The following is a 26,251-nucleotide window of genomic DNA, read 5'->3' as shown; positions in this document are numbered from 1 at the left end:
AGTGACCTGAAAAAAAGAAACACTTTATTCATCATTCACTCCATTACTGTCTTGCCAGAGGCGCGCCTATACTACAGTTGTAAAACTGCAACTTATCAACACTTACTTAACTTACACAATGTATGAAATTAAACTTATGTGTACCTATACTTGTACCTGCGTATAGTTGTATAATACCAACACCAGATGGTAGCACAACAGCCTCACACACTCACACTAACAGTCAACTTGCTCACTAATATTTACTACCAGTGTAAACTTTGCCACGCTGCCTGTCGTAAGTTTGGGCTTATTTAAGGTTAAATCTGCATAATTTACGATTAATGAGTGCTTATAACACGTACTTCCTTATCGCACCTTCGTATACATTTGTAATATTGTGTTGTGTAGATTTCATTAAATAAATAGAGCAGTTTAATATGTTTATTATGCGCCCCATAGAGCAGTGAGTGACGGTCTACCATACTACTAGTAGGAATGTTAGAAATAATGTAAATGAGCTAAGATTAATTTCACATACAGGAAGCATGGATATTATTGCTATAACAGACTTGGTTCAGCTTGATAGATAAATGGTTTCTCAGTGCCACATGCAAGGCTATAATTACTCCACAATGGATAGTGTTAACAGCAGAGTGGTGGAATGGCGATGTACCTGGAGGTTACCTGGAGGTTATTCCGGGGATCAACGCCCCCGCGGCCCGGTCCATGACCAGGCCTCCCGATGGATCAGGGCCTGATCAACTAGGCTGTTACTGCTGGCCGCACGCAGTCCAACGTACGAGCCACAGCCCGGCTGATCCGGCACTGACTTTAGGTATCTGTCCAGCTCTCTCTTGAAGGCAGCCAGGGGTTTATTGGCAATTCCCCTAATGCTTGATGGGAGGCTGTTGAACAGTTTTGGGTCCCGGACACTTATGGTGTTTTCTCTTAGTGTACCAATGGCACCCCTACTTTTTATTGGGGGCATTTTGCATCGCCTGCCCAGTCTTTTACTTTCGTAGGGAGTGATTTCTGTGTACAGATTTGGGACCATTCCTTCCAAGATTTTCCAAGTGTAGATTATGATATATCTCTCCCTCCTGCGTTCCAACGAGTACAAGTCAAGTGCTTCCAAGCGTTCCCAGTAGTTAAGGTGCTTGACAGAACTTATACGTGCAGTAAAGGATCTCTGTACACTCTCTAGATCTGCGATTTCACCTGCTTTGAATGGCGATGTTAATGTACAGCAGTATTCCAGCCTAGAGAGAACAAGTGATTTGAAAAGGATCATCATGGGCTTGGCATCTCTCGTTTTGAAAGTTCTCATTATCCATCCTATCATTTTCTTTGCACGTGCGATCGTGGCACTGTTGTGATCCTTGAAAGTGAGATCCTCAGACATTACTACTCCCAGGTCCCTTACATTATTTTTCCGCTCTATTGTATGGCCGGAGTCAGTAGTATACTCTGTTCTAGTTATTATCTCCTCCAGTTTTCCATAACGGAGTAGTTGGAATTTGTCCTCATTGAACATCATATTGTTTACCGTTGCCCACTGGAAAACTTTGTTTATATCTTCTTGGAGGTTAACCGCGTCCTCAGCAGATGACAGCCTCATGCAGATCCTAGTATCATCCGCAAAGGATGATACAGTGCTGTGGTGTATATCTCTGTTTATGTCTGATATGAGGATAAGGAATAAGATGGGGGCGAGTACTGTGCCTTGTGGAACAGAGCTCTTCACTATGGCAGCCTCTGATTTAACTCTGTTGACCACTACTCTTTGTGTTCGATTTGTTAGGAAGTTGAAGATCCATCTCCCCACTTTCCCAGTTATTCCTTTAGCACGTATTTTATGGGCTATTACGCCATGATCACATTTGTCAAATGCTTTTGCAAAGTCTGTGTATATTACATCTGCATTCTGATTTTCTTCCAGTGCATCCAAGGCCATGTCATAGTGATCCAGTAGTTGTGAGAGGCAGGAGCGACCTGCCCTGAACCCATGTTGCCTTGGATTGTGCAGATTTTGGGAATCCCTGTGATTTGCAATCCTGCTTCTTAGCACTCTTTCAAAGATTTTTATGATGTGGGACGTCAGAGCTATTGGTCTATAGTTCTTAGCTAATGCTTTGCTGCCACCTTTATGGAGTGGGGCTATATCCGTTGTTTTAAGTGACTGTGGAATTTCACCCATGTCCAAGCTCCTCCTCCATAGTGTACTTAGGGCACGCGAGAGGGGTTTCTTGCAGTTCTTAATGAAAACAGAGTTCCACGAGTCTGGGCCCGGGGCTGAGTGCATAGGCATGTTGTCAATGGCTTTTTCAAAATCTATCGGAGTTAGGGTAATGTCGGAAATCTGGCATACATTTATGGAGTTTTGAGGCTCATTCATGAAGAAATCATTTGGGTCGTCGATCCTCAGACCGATTAGTGGTTCACTAAGCACAGAGTCGTACTGGGATTTCAATATTTCACTCATTTCCTTGTTGTCATCTGTGTAAGTCCCATCCTGTCTGAGTAAGGGCCCGATACTAGATGTGGTATTTGCCTTGTTTTTGGCATATGAAAAGAAATATTTTGAATTTCTTTCAATTTCACTAATAGCTTTAAGCTCCTCCTGCCTCTCCTGGTTCCTGTAAGAGTCATTTAGCTTAAGTTCGATAGTTTCCACTTCCCTGGTCAGCGCCTCCTTTCGTGTATCAGATATTCTAGGAGCTCAGTGACTCTTCGTCGTCTTCTGTAGAGGGAGCGTCTTTTTCTCTCCAGTTTACTCCTGCTCTTCTTCTTTCTTAGGGGAATATGCCTAGAACATGCTTCGGCTACCAGGAAGTTGATCCTTTCAAGGCACTGGTTTGGATCCATGTCATTTAAGACATCTTCCCAACATGTTTCGTTTAGGACATGGTTTACCTGGTCCCAGTTGATGTTCTTGTATGTCAGATAAAAACCATGTTGACCATTAGCCCTCTTACAGTGCTTCTCTGTTCTCTTGTCTATAGACTACCTCCACTTTTACCACTAATAATCTTATTACAGTATCCTGTGTCTTGGTTGGTAATGCACTCGCCTCACACACTCAGTGTCTGTGGTTTGATCCCCGACAAGGGTGGAAACATTGGGCTTATTTCCTTAAGACACTTGCTGCCCCTGTTTACTTAGCAGTAAGTAGGCACCTGGGTGCTAGTTGACGTGTGGGTTGCATCCTGGGGGACAAGATTAAAGGACCCCCCAATAGAAATAAGACAGACAGCTCTCAATGATGCACTGACTTTCTTGGTTTATCCTGAGTGGCTAACCCTCCCCCCAGGATAAAAATCCAAACAAATCTTATCTTATTTCCTCTCAGACACTCCACACACTCTACCCTATTTTTTCACTTCTTTTGGAACCACCGCCCATCACTACTCATCAGCATCCATCACTACCCACTGTAAGTCCAAGGTTACCATCACTGTAAATTTTAATTTGTGATATTCTGGGTGTGATGTGTTCAGTAAAATGTATTATTTATTAAACTGTGTAGAGATAATTGCATAGATTATTATTTTCATTTAATACTACTATGCTTGAAAATTTTCTGTCTTCTCTATTATTTTAACACTGATGTTCAAATTTGTGGTGCTCGTGGCTTGGTTGATAGCATCCTTAACCCACACTGAAGGTCTGGGGATTGATCCCAGCACAGGTGAAATGGTAGGCATGTTTCTTAATACCTGTTGGCCTTGTTCATCTAGAAGTAGGTACCTGGGTGTTAGACAACTGTCGTGGGTCACATCCTGGAGAACAGGATTAACCTGAGTTGCCCGAAATGCTCTGTGTAACCAGGTGCTATCTATAAAGTATGCCTGTGATGTCAGATAGGTCTGTAATACATGTAATTGTATTATGTAGTTGTAGATGTAAAGATTATTATTATTATTATTATTATTATTATTATTATTATTTATTATTATTATTATTATTATTATTATTATTATTATTATTATTATTATTATTATTATTATTATTATTATTATTATTACAAATAAAAATGGTCAGTGGACAGATTTATTTTAATTGACAAGGGTGAAATGTGGCTTGAAAGAGTAGAAAAAAAGCTCAGAGCTGTATTGTGTTTAGAGATTTTATTTTAAGTTGGGAGACTTACCGGTGAAGAATCATTAGTGATATTAGGAAAGTGAACATTTGCTCAACGTGATTAGCTGAATGGCTAATGTAAAAATAAATATTGCCTATGTTAATAATTTTTCCATTGCTCTTTTCTGCTGATTCTGTAGAAGTTGCTGCTTAAGTGGCTGTAGACGATGTTTTCCATGAAGCGTATTCAGGAAAAACTTGAGAGCAGTGAAAATCTCTCTAAGAAGTCCACTTCTAAGAACCCAAAACCTACAAATAAAAATAGGTACAGTATTTGTAAGAATTCTTTGAATCATTCTTAACCATTTCAGTGGCATGTACACTCAACCACTGTATTTCTTTTGTACAACTGTGTATCATGTCCAAATAATAATAAATAAATAAATTGAGGCTAGTCCCTCACGTAGTTTTGTGTCATGACCTTGGCTCGCTCAGATAAGCTCTTGAGTAGTAAATTTTGACCTAGATATGAGAAAATGGGTCTGCACAGTGAATGTGTACAATACAATACTTTTAAGCCAGCCCGAAATGCTATGCATAGTATAAGTGGCTTTGGCATGCTGCTCTTATCTGTATTTTTTTGTACCTCTGTATGTATGCTCAAATTGTTAATAAATAAATAAATAAATAAATATAAAATCCTGCCCCATGCTGTGCATGATGGGAAAAGTAAAATTGACAATGTGTATGGTTTAAAATAACGAATTTGAAGTGTCTTCTAGGATAGTTTTTATGGTTTTATTGGTTGTTTCTTGATATCATTTGATAGATTGGAATATGTATTACTGAAATAGAGATGATTTTTGTTAGTTTCAGGAGCAGAAGTAGCTTGAAATTTGGCTCCAAGTAGTGGAAATATTTGATTTTTGCTGATTTTCCAGAGGATAGGTAAGACTCCCTACACCCCCCCAGTCTGTTTTGTGGATTTTTAATAGATCTGATTCAATTATTGATGTAAACCATGATCAGTCATTCCTGGCTTTATTTTATTATCCAAGAAATAGGGTATTTCTGTGATATTTTGTGTGATTATGAATTCAAAATTGAACAGAGGAAGTGTTGATTTAGTGCCCAGAATGTCTACAGTGTTCTTTTTTGGAACTTTATTTTTAAATTGGAATTTTATGTGAAATTGGTCAAATTACCAACTTCTGTGCACTTTATAGGGTAATTCTGATAGATAATGGGCTGTTTCTTGTGCTCAGTCAATGGAATAAAAGGCATAAGAGCAGAATGTAACCGACTTTAAATAGGACTCAATTATTATTATTATTATCACACTGGCCGATTCCCACCAAGGCAGGGTGGCCCGAAAAAGAAAAACTTTCACCATCATTCACTCCATCACTGTCTTGCCAGAAGGGTGCTTTACACTACAGTTTTTAAACTGCAACATTAACACCCCTTATTCAGAGTGCAGGCACTGTACTTCCCATCTCCAGGACTCAAGTCCGGCCTGCCGGTTTCCCTGAATCCCTTCATAAATGTTACTTTGCTCACACTCCAACAGCACGTCAAGTATTAAAAACCATTTGTCTCCATTCACTCCTATCAAACACGCTCACGCATGCCTGCTGGAAGTCCAAGCCCCTCGCACACAAAACCTCCTTTACCCCCTCCCTCCAACCCTTCCTAGGCCGACCCCTACCCCGCCTTCCTTCCACTACAGACTGATACACTCTTGAAGTCATTCTGTTTCGCTCCATTCTCTCTACATGTCCGAACCACCTCAACAACCCTTCCTCAGCCCTCTGGACAACAGTTTTGGTAATCCCGCACCTCCTCCTAACTTCCAAACTACGAATTCTCTGCATTATATTCACACCACACATTGCCCTCAGACATGACATCTCCACTGCCTCCAGCCTTCTCCTCGCTGCAACATTCATCACCCACGCTTCACACCCATATAAGAGCGTTGGTAAAACTATACTCTCATACATTCCCCTCTTTGCCTCCAAGGACAAAGTTCTTTGTCTCCACAGACTCCTAAGTGCACCACTCACTCTTTTTCCCTCATCAATTCTATGATTCACCTCATCTTTCATAGACCCATCCGCTGACACGTCCACTCCCAAATATCTGAATACGTTCACCTCCTCCATACTCTCTCCCTCCAATCTGATATTCAATCTTTCATCACCTAATCTTTTTGTTATCCTCATAACCTTACTCTTTCCTGTATTCACCTTTAATTTTCTTCTTTTGCACACCCTACCAAATTCATCCACCAATCTCTGCAGCTTCTCTTCAGAATCTCCCAAGAGCACAGTGTCATCAGCAAAGAGCAGCTGTGACAACTCCCACTTTGTGTGTGATTCTTTATCTTTTAACTCCACGCCTCTTGCCAAGACCCTCGCATTTACTTCTCTTACAACCCCATCTATAAATATATTAAACAACCACGGTGACATCACACATCCTTGTCTAAGGCCTACTTTTACTGGGAAAAAATTTCCCTCTTCCCTACATACTCTAACTTGAGCCTCACTATCCTCGTAAAAACTCTTCACTGCTTTCAGTAACCTACCTCCTACACCATACACTTGCAACATCTGCCACATTGCCCCCCTATCCACCCTGTCATATGCCTTTTCCAAATCCATAAATGCCACAAAGACCTCTTTAGCCTTATCTAAATACTGTTCACTTATATGTTTCACTGTAAACACCTGGTCCACACACCCCCTACCTTTCCTAAAGCCTCCTTGTTCATCTGCTATCCTATTCTCCGTCTTACTCTTAATTCTTTCAATTATAACTCTACCATACACTTTACCAGGTACACTCAACAGACTTATCCCCCTATAATTTTTGCACTCTCTTTTATCCCCTTTGCCTTTATACAAAGGAACTATGCATGCTCTCTGCCAATCCCTAGGTACCTTACCCTCTTCCATACATTTATTAAATAATTGCACCAACCACTCCAAAACTATATCCCCACCTGCTTTTAACATTTCTATCTTTATCCCATCAATCCCGGCTGCCTTACCCCCTTTCATTTTACCTACTGCCTCACGAACTTCCCCCACACTCACAACTGGCTCTTCCTCACTCCTACAAGATGTTATTCCTCCTTGCCCTATACACGAAATCACAGCTTCCCTATCTTCATCAACATTTAACAATTCCTCAAAATATTCCCTCCATCTTCCCAATACCTCTAACTCTCCATTTAATAACTCTCCTCTCCTATTTTTAACTGACAAATCCATTTGTTCTCTAGGCTTTCTTAACTTGTTAATCTCACTCCAAAACTTTTTCTTATTTTCAACAAAATTTGTTGATAACGTCTCACCCACTCTCTCATTTGCTCTCTTTTTACATTGCTTCACCACTCTCTTAACCTCTCTCTTTTTCTCCATATACTCTTCCCTCCTTGCATCACTTCTACTTTGTAAAAACTTCTCATATGCTAACTTTTTCTCCCTTACTACTCTCTTTACATCATCATTCCACCAATCGCTCCTCTTCCCTCCTGCACCCACTTTCCTGTAACCACAAACTTCTGCTGAACACTCTAACACTACATTTTTAAACCTACCCCATACCTCTTCGACCCCATTGCCTATGCTCTCATTAGCCCATCTATCCTCCAATAGCTGTTTATATCTTACCCTAACTGTCTCCTCTTTTAGTTTATAAACATTCACCTCTCTCTTCCCTGATGCTTCTATTCTCCTTGTATCCCATCTACCTTTTACTCTCAGTGTAGCTACAACTAGAAAGTGATCTGATATATCTGTGGCCCCTCTATAAACATGTACATCCTGAAGTCTACTCATCAGTCTTTTATCTACCAATACATAATCCAACAAACTACTGTCATTTCGCCCTACATCATATCGTGTATACTTATTTATCCTCTTTTTCTTAAAATATGTATTACCTATAACTAAACCCCTTTCTATACAAAGTTCAATCAAAGGGCTCCCATTATCATTTACACCTGGCACCCCAAACTTGCCTACCACACCCTCTCTAAAAGTTTCTCCTACTTTAGCATTCAGGTCCCCTACCACAATTACTCTCTCACTTGGTTCAAAGGCTCCTATACATTCACTTAACATCTCCCGAAATCTCTCTCTCTGCTCTGCATTCCTCTCTTCTCCAGGTGCATACACGCTTATTATGACCCACTTCTCGCATCCAACCTTTACTTTAATCCACATAATTCTTGAATTTACACATTCATATTCTCTTTTCTCCTTCCATAACTGATCATTTAACATTACTGCTACCCCTTCCTTTGCTCTAACTCTCTCAGATACTCCAGATTTAATCCCATTTATTTCCCCCCACTGAAACTCAAACACAAACTGGGTGAAATTACCAGTGCATAAATTGCGCGAAGACCGCTAATTTTGTACCTGCGTTATTCCATACCTTTTCTATCAAATTTTGTACTTTTGGTGTCATTACCTTCAGAAAAAGATTCCCTATATTTCAGTTTTTTTTTTTTTAAAGTGGACACTGAGAGTGATATTAATTTTGGGGGTCATGACAGTGAAAAGCTTAAGAAATCTAACTTTTTAATTACGATTTATTTTTATGCTGGACATTGCAGATTTCTTTAGATTTTCAAATATAAAGAGCATTTTCTGTTATGCCTGGAGTCTACCTGGAGGGTATTCCGGGGATCAACAACCCCGGCCCGGTCCATGACCAGGCCTTCCTGTGAATCGGCCTGATCAACCAGGCTGTTACTGCTAGCCGCACATACTCCAACATACGAACCACAGCCTGGCTGATCCGGCACCGACTTTAGGTATCTGCCCAGCTCCCTCTTGAAGGCAGCCAGGGGCCTATTGGTAATTCCCCTTATGCTTGGTGGGAAGCTGTTGAGCAGTCTTGGGCCCTGGACACTTATGGTGTTTTCTCTTAGTGTACCAATGGCGCCCCTACTTTTAATTGAGGGTATTTTGCATCGCCCGCCTAGTCTTTTACTTTCGTAGGGAGTGATTTCTGTGTGCAGATTCGGGACCATTCCTTCTAGGATTTTCCAAGTGTAGATTATGATATACCTCTCCTGCGTTCCAGCGAATACAAGTCAAGTGCTTCCAAGCATTCCCAGTAGTTGAGGTGCTTGATAGAACTTATACGTGCAGTAAAGGTTCTCTGTACAGTCTCTAGGTCTTCAATTTCACCTGCTTTGAATGGAGATGTTAATGTACAGCAGTATTCCAACCTAGAGAGAACAAGTGATTTGAAAAGGATCAAAAGTGGCTTGGCATCTCTTGTTTTGAACGTTCTCATTATCCATCCTATCATTTTCTTTGCATCTATCTCAAAGGCATAATTTATTTAGTAGTTAATAGTCTTTGCATGTTAATATATCCTGTAATACTTTCTCAGTAGCTTTAAACAACATTGACTGTGCATAGTTTTAAATTTTAGTTCATAATAAATGAATGGAATACACCATCAAAGAAGCTAGACTGGTGGCTAGTTTATCATTAGTTTTTTCTCCGGTTTCATTGGCATAAAAAATATAATTTTGCATCTTAAGCATCTTTGGGTCTTGAATCATTTGTTACTTTTCTATTATTAAATGTGATATAATTATACTAAGAGCAAAGCTTTTTAAAAGTTACATGTGCTGCAAGAAAAGTTTTCTAAGAAAGTAACTTACTGTACTTAACAAACAAGTCTACATTAATTATAAATGTTGAATTTTTACATTCGTTCATTACAAATTTTCAGCAAATGAGTTTACAATAATTATAAATGTTGAATTTTTACATTCATTCATTAAAAATTTTCAGCACATGTAAAAATAAGTATGATTGGTTAAAATCATAATACTGTTGCTTAATATTTTCAGAATATTGTATTTACGTACTTCTAATTTAAAAATTTGATGTAGGTATACAGGATATTATGACTGCTGAAGCAAGTATTATAGTGAAATGTTTGAGGTATAGATAGATAGATAGAGAACGTGATATTAGGAAAGTTGTTTGTAAGATTAAAGATGAGATATTAAGGATTCTGAATATTATAAAATAATATTTTTATTTATTTATTTATTTATTTATTTAGTAATTTGAGCATACATACAGAGGTACAAAAAATACAGGTAAGAGCAGCATGCCAAAGCCACTTATATGCATAGCATTACAGGCTGGCTTAAAATTAACTTAAGATTAACTAAGCAATGATGAAATCAGTGATAAGACATTATTGTAAACAGATAACTATAAAGCACAAATGAGTATTACAAAGACAGGTCATATGGTTGCATGCATTGCTGTACATTCAGTCGAATGGAGTATTCTGTTAGATTGAGTTTTAGGTTTAACATTTATGTGATATAATTGTGAGAAACATTTAAGATATACAATTTATAAGGTTCAGTTATTCAGTATTTATTTGGTTTTGGGTGAGTAAGTGATCTTTGAGAAGAGACTTGAATTTATAAACAGGTAGTGTTTCTTTTATATTTACAGGTAATGAATTCCAAATTTTAGGGCCTTTTATGTGCATTGAGTTTTTGCATAGCATGAGATGGACACAAGGAACATCAAAGAGTGATCTGTGCCTTGTGTTATGGTCATGTGTTCTGTTGAGGTTGGGAAGGAGATGTTTGAGGGGAGGGTTAATATCAGAGTTAAGTGTTCTATGTATGTAATAGGTGCAATAATAAGTATGGATGTTTTGTATGGTGAGTAGGTTGAGTGTTTTGAATATTGGTGGAGTGTGCTGCCTGTAGTGAGAATTTGTTATCATTCTAACTGCAGCCTTTTGTTGGGTAATTAGTGGTCTGAGATGGTTAATTGTTGTTGAGCCCCATGCACAAATTCCATAGGTGAGATAGGGGTAAATAAGAGAGTGATAAAGGGCCAGGAGGGCTGACTGTGGAGTATAGTACCGTATCTTCGATAGTATGCCTACAGTCTTGGAAATTTTCTTAGAAATTTGTTGTATATGTGTATGAAATTTGAGTCTATTATCAAGGTGGATTCCTAAGAATTTTCCCTCTGTTAGCTTTGTGATAGGTGATCCGTTTATTGTTATGTTAAGAGGGACATCTGTAGCTCTGTTACCAAACTGAATGAAGTAGGTTTTGTCAATGTTTAGTGTAAGTTTGTTAGTCCTCATCCAGGTAGATATTTTCTGTAATTCGGTATTTACAGTACATTGGCTAGCGTGACTGGGCTCGGGTGAGAGAAGACATATGTAGTGTCATCTGCAAATAGTGTGGGTTTGAGTAATTGCGAAGCATTTGGTAGGTCATTTATGTATAGGAGAAAGAGAAGAGGGCCAAGGACACTTCCCTGTGGGACACCAACTGTAATTGGTTGTGCGGAAGAGCTTGCCCCATTTGCGTACACATATCGGCTTCTGTTGCTGAGGTATGACTTGAGGTAGTTGAGGGAGTGCCCTCTTATACCATAGTGTGACAATTTTACGTGGAGCAAGTCATGGTCAACTGTATCAAAAGCTTTACGTAAGTCAATGAAGATCCCCAGTGGGACTTTTTTTTTCTCTATTGCAGTGTATATATGTTCTAGCATGTGTATAATAGCATCATTAGTATTTTTATTAGGCCTGAATCCAAATTGGCAGGGGTTGAGTATGTTTTGGGAGATGAGGTAGGAGTAGATTCGTTTATGAATTAATTTTTCGAAGATTTTTGAGAGAGGGTGTAAATTGGATATTGGCCTATAGTTATTCAACTCTGTTTGGTCTCCTCCTTTATGGATCGGGGTGACCCTTGCTATTTTGAGAACTGTAGGGAAGGTGGAGGATTCAATGGATTTGTTAAAGAGTGTTGCAATGATTGGTGATAGCACTTGTGACACTTTTTTGTATATAAAGGGTGGTAAGGTATTTAAATCTCCTGCCTTGTTTTTTAGTGCGTTGATAATAAGGGAGACTTCGTATGGGTTAGTCAGAGCTAGGAACAGTGTGTTCGGGTAGTTGCCAGTGAGGTAGTCATTTGGTGGGGTATCTGAGCTTGGGATTTTATTGGCAAGGTTTTGTCCTATAGTGGAGAAGAAATCATTGAGTCTGTTTGCTGTTTCTGTTGGTGGGAGTTGGGGTTCATCTGATTTTGCTAATTTTATTTCGCTATTTCGTTATATCTTTTTTGTTCCCAGAATTTTTGATAGGGTTTTCCAAATCTTTTTTATATCACCTCGTAAGTTGGATAATCTGTTCTCATAATACAATTTTTTTGCCCTTCTTATCAGGCTGGTTAGGATTGACAAGTAACGTTTTGTTTGGTCTCTGGTTATGTGACCCATTCTGTACTGTTTTTCATATCGGTGTTTTGTATTTATGGATTTGAGAATGCTGGGTGTTAGCCAGGGACTGTTCAGTCTCTTAGCTGTCATCTGTTTAGTTTTTTTAGGGCAGTGTTTGTTATAGAGGTATTGGGTCTTTTTTAGAAAATTATTAAAACATTCGTCAATATCTGTATAGATTTCTAGCTCAGTGTGCCAGTTAATGTTTGTTACTGCTGTTGTGAAGTTATTAATCAAAGTTAGAAGTTGATTCAGATGTTGAAATATAAGATGAATGAATGGTGATAAATATATGAAGCATTGCATTGCAGAAAAGAATATACATCACCACAGCTAAAATAAAGGGTTAGTGGATGAATTAATTCCTTAATGTTTCATCTGTTTGTGGGAATATGTAGATATGGTTTTCTAATGAGGCTTTGTGAAAAGTTTGCATTGAGCCAACAGATAACCACTTCAGCTAGAAATGAAAATACTGCACACTGGATTTGATCTTCACAAATAACGAGGAAATAATAAAAAACAGTCACAAAAACCTATCCATCTTGTGGGCAGTAGTCAAAAGATTCTAGAGGCACATAATAGGGTACAGTATTTTTTATTGTAGATTAAATTCATTGGGGCTATATAAGTAAATACTGTTGATATATTTTATTCTTTGTCAAATATATATTTCTTTCCCTCAGGAAACGGAAGGGCAGTGTTTCAGTTGCTGAACCCCAGCAACCTATGGGTACAGAAGATAATCCCAGTTCGGAGAGAACCTTGGTTAAGAAAATTAAAATAAGTACATTAGCAGAGGATGTCCAGAATATAGGTACAAATATAAATGAACATGTTGACTCTCCTAAACTTATGGCTTCAGAGGTGTCTGCTCCTACACACAAGAAGAAAACCACAAAAGAGAAGGTGTCCAATGTCTTCAGTTCCCAAGTAAAGAAGAAAAAGAATGGCAGTATAGTTTTGGTTTGTTCTGCCAAACTCAAAAAAACAAAAAAAAGAAAAGTTAGTAGTATTGTTAAGGAATCAAAGATAAATAAAGCCAAGAAAGACTCTGAACAACTTAATCAACAGACAGATAAATTATCTGGCCTGAAGAAAAATGAATTGGATTACTCATGTCAGGCTGACATGTCATTTGATGTTCTTGATAATGGGGAAGAAAGACCATTTTATAAGGTTGGGGAAAGTGAAAACCAGAATTTGGGACAATCAGAAGTTGGTTGTTTCTACCAAGCTCTGAACATGTGGCAAGATTCTGATGGGGAAGATCAAACACAGAGTGCACAGGTAGAAACAAAAAATATAGGTACAAAACATAAGACCATATGTGACAGAGCTGATCATCCACAAGGAATAATAAAGACAAAAAGTAATAAACACTTGTTAATAGGAGAGGTTGCATCTGTAACAGCCACTAGTAGAGATACCCTTGTGGCAGCTATTACCCCTGGATCCACCATATATATTCATGGACTGGTGCGTATTTGTCCTTTACTGGGTACTGCTAAAGTGCTGGGCTACACACTACAGGAAGGAGAAATGCAGACAGTTTATTCAGTTTCTTCTGGTGCCTTACTTGGTATCAGTGCAGTGAGTGCTGGCAACATGAACTCCATGGATAGCAGCCTTCAAGACAAGAGAATACCTACTAAGTGGCTTCAAGATGTCTTCATTAATTCGGTAATTATTTTATATATCTTTAAAATACAGTATTAAGTTTGGGCTTGGAAAATTCAGTAAGCATAGTACAGTGGAACCTCAAAAATCAAACTGCTCCCAACTCAACCAATTATGTAAGTGTATTTTTGTAAGTGCTTTTATAAGTGAATTTTTGAGGGTCTGAAATGGACTAATCTAATTTACATTATATCTGATGGGAATAGCAGCGCTGTATAGTCCTTGTGGCTTAGCGCTTCTTTTTGATTATAATAATAATAATCTGATGGGAATAAATTCGTTCGGTAGCGACACTTGAACAGCCATGCCTTGATTTTGGAGGTCTGACTATTTTCTTTATGTTTTGTCTTTAACCCGTAAACGGTCCAAACGTATATATACGTTTTTTCAACATTTGATAGTATGTAAAAAAAGTAGATCATCTTTTTTTTTTTTTACATTTGAAAATGTGTAAAAAACTTTGATCTACTTTTTTTTTTTGTTATATTTGAAAATATGTAAAAAAAACGTAGATCTACTTTTGGAGCACTACACATGTGAATGTAAATCTGCTTGGACCGTTTACGGGTTAAGGTTGCATAGTAAAGCACCTGAAAGGAAAATTAAAAAAGAAAATGTGCCAAGTGATTATTGTGTGTACATACTACATTAGTATACATTGTTTCCATAACTATCATTGAGTAAAATTATTTTTACAGGATGGACCATTGTTGATATTAGAGATACAGCAATCCTTTCCACCTGTTGCAAGATTTTTATCATTGGTTGGCTGGGAACGGCTCTTTTATGGCAGAGAAAAGCAAGAGCCTTGGCATGATATTTCAGCAACTCTTATTACACAAATGAACCAGAATAATTATTGTCTTACAATAGAAGATCCTCTCTGGCATGATATTATAGACACAATCACTTCTTGTTGGACTTGTGGCAGTGGTAAGCTTACCTGATTTTATATATACAGTACAGTAGTATTATACTAGTGATATACAATATCCACAAGCTAGAGAATGAAACACACTTGCAACACTTGAATATCTTCAGTGCTGAAATGTTTCACTTGCATAGTAGGCTTCTTTGTTAAGTATGTAGGTGACATTTAGCCCCTTGACTGTCGAAACCCCAAATCCTGAGGTGTCTCCTGGTGTCGAAAAATTTAAAAAAAAAAAAAAAATTCTTTTGAAATGATAGAGAATCTTTTTGCGATGGTAGTGACACCAAAAGAACGAGATTTGATGGAAAACTGGTGGAATTACACTTTCGCAAAGTTAGCGACCTCGGTGATATTTACGAATCGGCGATTTTGCCCACTTTCAGCCCTATTTTCGGCTAATTCCATTGTTCCAGTCGACCAAACTCATAGCTATTTCTTTAGAACTCCATTTTTTTTATCGATTGAGTACAAGAAGCTGCCCATTTACCGATTTCAACTACCCAATAACATGGTCAGAAATTTGCAATTTAGCCAATTTCACGAAAGTTAAAAAATATGACAAGTTCGTGAGGCAGTAGGTAAAATGAAAGGGGGTAAAGCAGCCGGGATTGATGGGATAAAGATAGAAATGTTAGAAGCAGGTGCGGATATAGTTTTGGAGTGGTTGGTGCAATTATTTAATAAATGTATGGAAGAGGGTAAGGTACCTAGGGATTGGCAAAGGGGACAAAAGAGAGTGTAAAAATTATAGGGGGATAAGTCTGTTGAGTATACCTGGTAAAGTGTATGGTAGAGTTATTATTGAAAGAATTAAGAGTAAGAAGAAGAATACGATAGCAGATGAACAAGGAGGCTTTAGGAAAGGTAGGGGGTGTGTGGACCAGGTGTTTACAGTGAAACATATAAGTGAACAGTATTTAGATAAGGCTAAAGAGGTTTTTGTGGCATTTATGGATTTGGAAAAGGCATATGACAGGGTGGATAGGGGGGCAATGTGGCAGATGTTGCAGGTGTATGGTGTAGGAGGTAGGTTACTGAAAGCAGTGAAGAGTTTTTACAAGGATAGTGAGGCTCAAGTTAGAGTATGTAGGAAAGAGGGAGATTATTTCCCAGTAAAAGTAGGCCTTAGACAAGGATGTGTGATGTCACCATGGTTGTTTAATATATTTATAGATGGGGTTGTAAGAGAAGTAAATGCGAGAGTCTTGGCAAGAGGCGTGGAGTTAACCCTTAACCCTTTGAAGGTTTTGGTCGTACTAGTACGTCTTACGCATAGGGGTTTTTGACGTACTAGTACTCATAAATTCTAGCGGCCTCAAATCTAGTGGGAGAAAGCTGGTAGGCCTTCACATGAAAGAATGGGTCTATGTGGTCAGTGTGCACAGTCTAAAAAAAATCCTGCAGCACACAGTGCATAATGAGAAAAAAAAAACTTTGACCATTTTTTTTTAATAAATCAGCGACTTTGCAGTGTATTTTCGTATGGTATTTATTGTTGTATTCTAGTTTTCTTGGTCTCATTTTATAGAATGGAAGACATATTACAGAAATTAAGATGATTTTGACTGGTTTTACAATGAAAGGTGCCTTGAAATTGAGCTCAAAGTAGCAGAAATGTTCGATTTTTACCAAACTTCAAAAGTAAACAAATCGTGCCAAGCGTGCAATACACGTCAACTGGTGAGTCTAATATTCTTTCACAAGTGCACCAATAATATTTATACCATTTTTTACACTAATGCAGTAGTCTGCATAACAGTAAATCTTATATTTTTTGTGAAAATAAAAATTCAAAGTGGAAAGCAAAAGAATATAAGAGGGGCCTTGAGACGTGACTAATGACTAGAGGAAATGTCATTTTAGTGCCAGGAATGTCTTTCTTGTTTATTCTGGACCCTATTCGGAAATTGGCATCTTTTGAAATTTGTGTGAAATTGGCAAAATTGCTAAATTCTGACCACTGTACTGGATAGTTGAATTTCATAAATGGGTGGTTTCTTGCACCCATTCGATAGAAAAAATGGAGTTCTAGCGAAATATTCATGTTTTTTGTCGACTAGTACAGTGAAATTGGCCGAAAATGGGGCTCAAAGTGGGCAAAATCGCCGATGCGTAAACATCGCCGAGACCGCTAACTTTGCGAGAGCATAATTCCGTAAGTTTTCTATCAAATTTCAAACTTTTGGTGTCTTTATGATCGGGAAAAGATTCTCTATCTTTTCATAAAAGAAAATAATTTTTTTTTTTTAAATTTGGCCGACCCTGAGAACGAGTTTCGGAGAGGGCCTGTCGACCCTCAAAGGGTTAAATGGTCCAAACGTATATATACGTTTTTTCAACATCTGAAAGTATGTAAAAAAATGTAGATCTTTTTTGTTTTACATTTGAAAACGTGTAAAAAAACTTTTATCTACGTTTTTTTTTATTATATTTGAAAATATGTAAAAAAAAGTAGATCTACTTTTGTAGCAATATGAATTTGAACGTCGATCTGTTTGGACCGTTTAAGGGTTAAAAGATAAAGAATCACACATAAAGTGGGAGTTGTCACAGTTGCTCTTTGCTGATGACACTGTGCTCTTGGGAGATTCTGAAGAGAAGTTGCAGAGGTTGGTGAATGAATTTGGTAGGGTATGCAAAAGAAGAAAATTAAAAGTGAATACAGAAAAGAGTAAGGTTATGAGGATAAAAAGATTAGGTGATGAAAGATTGGATATCAGATTGGAGGGAGAGAGTATGGAGGTGAATGTATTCAGATATTTGGGAGTGGACATGTCAGCAGATGGGTCTATGAAAGATGAGGTGAATCATAGAATTGATGAGGGGAAAAGGGTGAACGGTGCACTTAGGAGTCTGTGGAGACAAAGAACTTTGTCCTTGGAGGCAAAGAGGGGAATGTATGAGAGTATAGTTTTACCAACGCTCTTATATGGGTGTGAAGCATGGGTGATGAATATTGCAGCGAGGAGAAGGCTGGAGGCAGTGGAGATGTCATGTCTGAGGGCAATGTGTGGTGTGAATACGTATAATGCAGAGAATTCGTAGTTTGGAAGTTAGCGGGATTACCAAAACTTGTCCAGAGGGCTGAGGAAGGGTTGTTGAGGTGGTTCGGACATGTAGAAAGAATGGAGCGAAACAGAATGACTTCAAGAGTGTATCAGTCTGTAGTGGAAGGAAGGCGGGGTAGGGGACGGCCTAGGAAAGGTTGGAGGGAGGGGGTAAAGGAGGTTTTGTGTGTGAGAGGCTTGGACTTCCAGCAGGCATGCGTGAGCATGTTTGATAGGAGTGAATGGAGACAAATGGTTTTTAATACTTGACGTGCTGTTGGAGTGTGAGCAGCGTAACATTTATGGAGGGATTCAGGGAAACCGGCAGGCCGAACTTGAGTCCTGGAGATGGGAAGTACAGTGGACCCCCGCATAACGATCAGCTCCCGACTCGACCAGTTATGTGAGTGTATTTTTGTAAGTGCTTTTGTAGGTGTATTTTTTGGGGTCTGAAATGGACTAATCTAATTCACAATATCTCTTATAGGAACAAATTCGGTCTATAACGGCACCCAAACAAACTTCTGGATTGAAATAATATCGTTATGCGGGGGTCCACTGTACGGTGCCTGCACTCTGAGGGAGGGGTGTTAATGTTGCAGTTTAAAAACTGTAGTGTAAAGCACCCTTCTGGCAAGACAGTGATGGAGTGAATGATGGTAAAAGTTTTTCTTTTTCGAGCCACCCTGCCTTGGTGGGAATCAGCCAGTGTGTTAATAAAAAAAAAAAAAAATTCAAAATAGGGTCTAGAATGAACAATGCAGCATTCCTGGCTCTAAAATAAAATTTTCTTTGTTCATCAGTCACACCTCCAGGCCCCTCTGATATTACTCTTGCTTTTTATTTTGAATTTTTATTCAAACAAAAAATAATAGATTTACTGTTATGCAGACTACTTCAATATTGCAATAATTGTATAAATACTGTCAACCCATTCATGACTGCATATTAGAATGGCTAGTTGGACATTTATTGGACAATGACATAATTTGTTTACTTTTGAACATCGGCAAAAATCAAACTTTTCCTCTACTTTGAGCTCCATTTCAAGGTTCTTTTCATAGTAAAACCAATCAAAATCACTTCTATTTCTATAATATGTTTTCCATTCTATCAAATGAGACCAAAAAACGAGAATTCAACCATAAATACTATACGAAAATAGACCACAAAATCGGCAAAATCGGAGTTTTTTTTTTCTCATTATGCACTGCATGCTGCAGGATTTTTTTTATATAGTGCACACTGACCACACAGACCCATTCTCTCACATGTGGGCCTACCAGCTTTCTCCTGCTTGATTTGAAGCCGCTAGAATTTATGAGTATATATACATCAAACACGGTGTCTTGTAAGACGTATATATACGACCGAAACAGTCAAAGGGTTAAACTGGAGACAGTGGATTAAATGGTGAAATAGGTTTGAGGTGTTCAGTCCCCCAGTCTTGAAGTCATTTTGAGGTTTTTCAAGACCTCAACCTAGATAGAGGTATTCAGTCCTGCATCCTCAAAATGACTTCTTCAACACTAAGGGACTGAACACCTCAAACTTATCTCTACACTTACTTATTCCACTGTCTTAGGTTTAAATGTCACTTCTGAACTCAGATTATCAGGATGAAAAAACACATACAAAGTTTGGATGTGCAGAATTTCTGCAAAGTATATTATGTAGGCCATACCCCCGGCCGGGATTGAACCCGCGGTCATAGAGTCTCAAAACTCCAGCCCGTCGCGCTAGCCACTAGACCAGCTAGCCACAATAAGATTCATCCAACTAGGTATATTTCTACACCATAGGAAAGTTAGCACAGGCACCTCTGTGACCACAAATGCAAGTTTTTACAGACGAATCTCCAGCTAGCGTGGCCGTGACGAACTCTAGCTCAAGTCCCTTCACTGCCGTAAACATGACTTAAGAAATCGTAATGACACGATTGCAAATCGTGTCATTACGATTTCTTAAGTCATGTTTACGGCAGTGAAGGGACTTGAGCTAGAGTTCGTCACGGCCACGCTAGCTGGAGATTCGTCTGTAAAAACTTGCATTTGTGGTCACAGAGGTGCCTGTGCTAACTTTCCTATGGTGTAGAAATATACCTAGTTGGATGAATCTTATTGTGGCTAGCTGGTCTAGTGGCTAGCGCGACGGGCTGGAGTTTTGAGACTATATTATGTAGGGCTAAACTGAAAATTAGATAAGGGTTGTCAAATATATAATTTAAATTGAAACGAGAAAGTACTAAGTACTTGTGCAAGTGGATATGTATTGACATGTACAGTCTTCGAAGATAACCTCTCTGTTGAAGATGTTGTGTAAACTAGTGTAGCCTAAGTAAATTCATTTAGTTGACATGAAGCTAAGTATTGATTTTGTAATCATAACTTTTGATCTACTGACAATGAAAACTTCACATGCTTCACACATATTACCCTTGAAGGGAAGTGCTTTAATGCTGGTGAAGAGCTCTTGATTAAAGAATTGGAGCAAACCTGTGATTCCTTGGATCAAGAATGTTATCCATGGAGACAAAAAGAGGAATGTATGAGAGTACACGTTTAGTGGTACCAACACTCTTATACGAGTATGAAGCAGGGGATTGTGAATGTTGCAGTGAAGAGGAGGCTGGAGGCAGTGGAGATTCATGTTTGAGGGCAATGTGTGGTGTAAATGTTCTGCAGAAACTTTGTAGTTTGGAGATTAGGAGGTGGTGTGGGGTTATTAAAAGTATCCAGAGGGCTGGGGAGAGGCTGTTGAGGTTGTTTGGACATTTAGAGAGGATGAAGAAAAATAGAATGACTTGAAGGGTGTATAAATCTGTTGTGGAGGGAAGATGGGAGTAGGGGTTATCCTAGGAAAGGTTGGAGGGAAGGGGTAAAGGAGATTTTGTGTGTGAGGGATTTGTACATCCAACAGGCATGTGTGGGTGTTAGGTAGGAGTGAGTGGAGGCAAATGTATTTTTTGGGGCTTGATGAGTTGTTGTGGTGTCAGGTAATATTATGAAGGGATTCAGGGAAACTGGTTAACCGGACTTGAGTTCTGGAAATGGAAAGTGCAGTGTCTGCACTCTGAAGGAGGGGTGAAGGTATTTGTAATATTGAACTGTATTATCGGCACACTTCTGGCAAGCCAGAGATGGAGTGAAAATAAATGTATGTGTGTGTGTACTTGCCTATATTTATTTATTCATTCATTTATTTATTTATTATTGGATTCAGAAAAACTGATTAGGTAGACTTAAGCTCTGGATGTGGGAAGTATTGCACAATGCCTAAACTTTGGAGGAGGGGGAGAAGTGGGGATGTTACAGTTTAGAGGATCATTTGAATTATGACGTCGTCACAATCCTGGCAAGACAGCTATTGAATGAATGATGGTAACTATGTTCTCTTTGGGAAGAGGGGGGTCATGTTAACTTGGTGGGAAATTGCCATTGTGATAAAATGATTTGCACATCCTTATTCTAAGGACAGAATTATTGTATTGTTGATGAACTAAAGATTCCTAAGCCTTCTGCGATCGTAACCATCACAAGGTTTTGTTTCTAAAATGTCAAAATCAATGTTTGCATTTTGAGTCAACCCTTCACAGACAATAATCAGATTGTCTATCTGCATAATTTTCGTTTTGAGAGATAGGAGTTGAGTTTGCAAAGAGGCCATCTTTTACTGTTTGACTAGAACTGTGGTTTTTATGCAGAGAGGCAGACTAAAGATGTTAATACACTCTCGGTTTACTCATATTGCTAATAGTCATTTTCAAAACACTGTTTACTATATAATGTTTTTAATAATCATTTTAATTTTTTGACAGTCCCTCGTGTTGTGCTGTGTGGAGGACAAGGTGTTGGAAAGTCCACCTTCTTTAAGTACATCATCAACAGTTTGCTTACTAATAAGCCAGATTCAGGTATTATGTGTCTTGATCTTGATCCTGGGCAGTCTGAATTTTCATTACCGACTTGTTTGTCATTGATTCGGTTAACAAAACCACTTCTTGGACCAGCATATGTTCATCACACAAAAAGTTTTGCACCCTATGTTAAACAGGTGCTAGTTGGTGCAACAAGTCCACAGTTTATGCTTCAGAGATACATAGCTGCAATACAGTATCTGCATCAACTCAGCCAAGAGCAGCCATCTTTACCTCTGGTAGTTAATACCATGGGATGGACCCAAGGTACAGGTCTGAGCATCATGCTTGATGTACTGAGAATCTTAAAACCAACACATGTTATTCAGATACAGAGTTCTCGTTCTCGTTCTCGAATCAATTTTCCAATGGAATTGCACAGTAAGGAAGTTATTAGTGCTAGAGGTGGAATTGTCACCCAGGCTAACCAGTCAGAGCTTTACTACAGCTTGTTCGTTTTGCCATCAGTAGCAAAAGAGCACAGTACTCCACATTCTTTTAAACCTAAAGTGCTACGAGATTTGGCTATAATGGCTCATGTAGGCCAATTTATTGGTAAGCTACCAGGAAGCATGACAGAAACCAATAATAATACATCTAATATAGTGAAGCTGTCATGGACAAATGTGGTCCTACATGTATGTAATCGTCAGATACCTAGACATTGTATATTGAAAGCAATGAATGCACAGCTTGTTTCACTATGTCATGTGAGTCCTGATAATATAGAAACTGTTAGTCTGGATCATCCAAAGCAGTTAATAGAAGACTCATGGTTTGGGGAGGTAGTTGGTTGGGGAATCATTAGCAGCATTGACCCATTAACCCGAGAGCTGACTATCTTGACCTCCCTTCAACCTCAGCAGATTACCGCTCAAGTAAATGCAGTCATTATGCCAGAGATGCATCTCCCAGACCCTATCTATAAACTTTTCTCACCAGGTAAGTTGGATTTCTAGTATTCATTATATATCACTGAATATTGTGACTGAGGCTAAGTAGCTCCCTCATCAGGTCACCTTCACATATTCTGTATTAGTTTACTTTTGATTTATTTTTGCTTGTCCAACTATTGAACTAAGCGAGTACAAATGGGAAGCGCAACTGTCTTGTGCTCAGCAGGCAGAGGATCAAGCCTCCACCATGTTTTGCTCTGAACGACCCACATGGTGTTAGCGTTTAACATGAATATAATGACAATAATAATCCTCCAGCACCCTAACTGTAGCTCTGAATGACTCTCATGATTTTAGTGCTGTCCATAATTATAATAATACGGTATCACATCATGCAAACCAAATATTAAAGAAGTGTTGATTCTGCCAAAATCAAGAAAGGCTAACAGTTTGAGGAAGCACAGACACTTGCAACATATTTATAATAGTTGTTGGATAGACATCAGGACAAGTTTAGCACTGTTTTGTGAGAAACATTTTAAGTAGGTCTTAGACAGGGATGTGTAATGTCACCATGGTTGTTTAATATATTTATAGATGGGGTTGTAAAAGAAGTAAATGCTAGGGTGTTCGGGAGAGGGGTGGGATTAAATTATGGGGAATCAAATTCAAAATGGGAATTGACACAGTTACTTTTTGCTGATGATACTGTGCTTATGGGAGATTCTAAAGAAAAATTGCAAAGGTTAGTGGATGAGTTTGAGAATGTGTGTAAAGGTAGAAAGTTGAAAGTGAACATAGAAAAGAGTAAGGTGATGAGGGTATCAAATGATTTAGATAAAGAAAAATTGGATATCAAATTGGGGAGGAGGAGTATGGAAGAAGTGAATGTTTTCAGATACTTGGGAGTTGATGTGTCGGCGGATGGATTTATGAAGGATGAGGTTAATCATAGAATTGATGAGGGAAAAAAGGTGAGTGGTGCGTTGAGGTATATGTGGAGTCAAAAAACGTTATCTATGGAGGCAAAGAAGGGAATGTATGAAAGTATAGTAGTACCAACACTCTTATATGGATGTGAAGCTTGGGTGGTAAATGCAGCAGCGAGGAGACGGTTGGAAGCAGTGGAGATGTCCTGTCTAAGGGCAATGTGTGGTGTAAATATTATGCAGAAAATTCGGAGTGTGGAAATTAGGAGAAGGTGTGGAGTTAATAAAAGCATTAGTCAGAGGGCAGAAGAGGGGTTGTTGAGGTGGTTTGGTCATTTAGAGAGAATGGATCAAAGTAGAATGACATGGAAAGCATATAAATCTATAGGGGAAGGAAAGAGGGGTAGGGGTCGTCCTCGAAAGGGTTGGAAAGAGGGGGTAAAGGAGGTTTTGTGGGCGAGGGGCTTGGACTTCCAGCAAGCGTGCATGAGCGTGTTAGATAGGAGTGAATGGAGACGAATGATACTTGGGACCTGACGATCTGTTGGAGTGTGAGCAGGGTAATATTTAGTGAAGGGATTCAGGGAAACCGGTTATTTTCTTATAGTCGGACTTGAGTCCTGGAAATGGGAAGTACAATGCCTGCACTTTAAAGGAGGGGTTTGGGATATTGGCAGTTTGGAGGGATATGCTGTGTATCTTTATACGTATATGCTTCTAAACTGTTGTATTCTGAGCACCTCTGCAAAAGCAGTGATAATGTGTGAGTGTGGTGAAAGTGTTGAATGATGATGAAAGTATTTTCTTTTTGGGGATTTTCTTTCTTTTTTTGGTCACCCTGCCTCGGTGGGAGACGACCAACTTGTTGAAAAAAAAAAAAAATTAATAATTATTAGAATATTTACCACTCTACATTATGAAGAATTATATTTATGAGCTACATACTATATAATGTCTTATAAAAAATATGTACATATTGTGATGATTTTTTTATTGCTATATGAGGTGGTGCTGTAACTCAATTTTTATTCAATTTACTTTTTTTTTTTTTAACAGGAGAAGCACCGTACTTACAGCATATAAGTCGTGAAGGTGCTGGACGTCTCAAAGTAAATAGACAGATTAAACCCCGAAAACAAATTCAGTTTAAAAAAAACTGGAGATAATTGTCAGTACATAAAGTTAAATGCCAGCATGTATTTTTCTAGGTACATATGTATACAATTCTCTGGCAGTAAGGGTGATGTACCAGAGTATAGTGATACCAACACTGTCGAATGGATGTGAAGTGTGGGTTTTGAATGTTGCAGCGAGAAGACATAAGGCAGTAGAGATGTGTTTAGGGCAATGTGTGGTTTGAATATATACAGAGAATTTGGAGCTTTGAGATTAGGAGGAGGTGTGGGGTCACCAGAAGCATTGTTCAGAGGGATGAGGATGGGTTTTTGGGGTGATTTGGACATTTAGATGACCAGAAAGGTGTATAAATCTGGGGGGAAGGAAAGGTGTGGTAGGGGTTGACCTATTAAAGGATGGAGGGAAAAGGGAAAGGTTTTGAGTGCTAGGTGCTTGGACATACAGCAAGTTTGTGTGAGTACGTTACATAGGAGTGAGTGGAGGAAAGTGGTTTTTATGATTTGACATACTGTTGGAGCATTTACAACGTAACATTTTTGAGGGATTTCAGGGAAACCGGTTAACTGGACCTGAGATCTGGAGGTGGGAGGTACAGTGCCTGTATGATGGGTGGAGATGTTGCAGTTTGGAGGGAATTCTGAAAAGTGATGTCAGCATACTTCTGACTAGACACTGATTGAATGAGTGACACTGAAAGTGTTTTCTTCTTTTTGTCTCCCACCCTACCTTGATGAGAGACAGCTAAAGTGTAAATAAAAAGAATGTAGTAGTCTGTAAATTTATGTATGGATATTTGTTTGTAGGTAGCATTGAAATTTTAAGTCCATACTGAGCACAGATTAGTATAGAAGGAAGGAAGAAGTATTAGTATTTTTATAGAAATAGAGACACTGTAGATAAGACTAGTTAAATTTGTTTTATAAAAATAACTTGATTTTTTACATGTCCAAATTGTCACAGTTTTGAAACTTATTGCAGAAAAGCATATTTTGTATGTCAGGCAAATAACAACCAAATACAATATCCAAGTAATTTGCTTGGGTGTTTTTCATAGCTGTCATTTTGAATACTTAAATTATTTTATTGTGAGCTAATACAATTTTTTTTTTTTTAATTTAACAATGGTTGTCATTTGTGATATTAAGCAGGTTAACTACTTCATTACTGAAAAAAATATTAGTTTTTTTTGTTCAAGCTTGAAAAATTTGAAAAGCTTAATTTTTTCATATTTTATATTTTTCCTTTAAATGAGACAATTCACAATACTATACAGTTGACTCTCATTTTATTTATATCCACATTTTTAAGGACTCAACTATTAAATAAATTTCATAAACACTT

The 26,251-nt window shown here is 38.4% G+C and overlaps 1 protein-coding gene across 3 annotated transcripts; it reads left to right on the top strand.

The window, feature by feature from the left end:
* The first annotated feature begins 185 nt into the window (after positions 1 to 185).
* Positions 186 to 26,251, top strand: LOC128701116 (polynucleotide 5'-hydroxyl-kinase NOL9). Of its 3 annotated transcripts, XM_070100510.1 has the most exons (7): positions 200 to 277; positions 3,332 to 3,415; positions 4,263 to 4,387; positions 13,061 to 14,057; positions 14,753 to 14,987; positions 21,850 to 22,890; positions 24,830 to 26,251. In XM_070100510.1, exons 3-7 carry the CDS (start codon positions 4,290 to 4,292, stop codon positions 24,937 to 24,939), a joined length of 2,481 nt encoding a protein of 826 aa, XP_069956611.1. In that variant the 5' UTR covers positions 200 to 277; positions 3,332 to 3,415; positions 4,263 to 4,289; the 3' UTR covers positions 24,940 to 26,251. The 3 variants fall into 3 exon arrangements, with proteins under 3 accessions (XP_069956610.1, XP_069956611.1, XP_069956612.1); XM_070100509.1 differs by lacking the exon at positions 3,332 to 3,415 and having other exon boundaries at positions 186 to 277; XM_070100511.1 differs by lacking the exons at positions 3,332 to 3,415; positions 4,263 to 4,387 and having other exon boundaries at positions 203 to 277.

This window comes from Cherax quadricarinatus, chromosome 73, assembly GCF_038502225.1.
Source record: "Cherax quadricarinatus isolate ZL_2023a chromosome 73, ASM3850222v1, whole genome shotgun sequence".
Taxonomy (NCBI): Eukaryota; Metazoa; Arthropoda; class Malacostraca; order Decapoda; family Parastacidae; genus Cherax; species Cherax quadricarinatus.
This window is presented reverse-complemented; position numbering and strand designations above follow the sequence as displayed.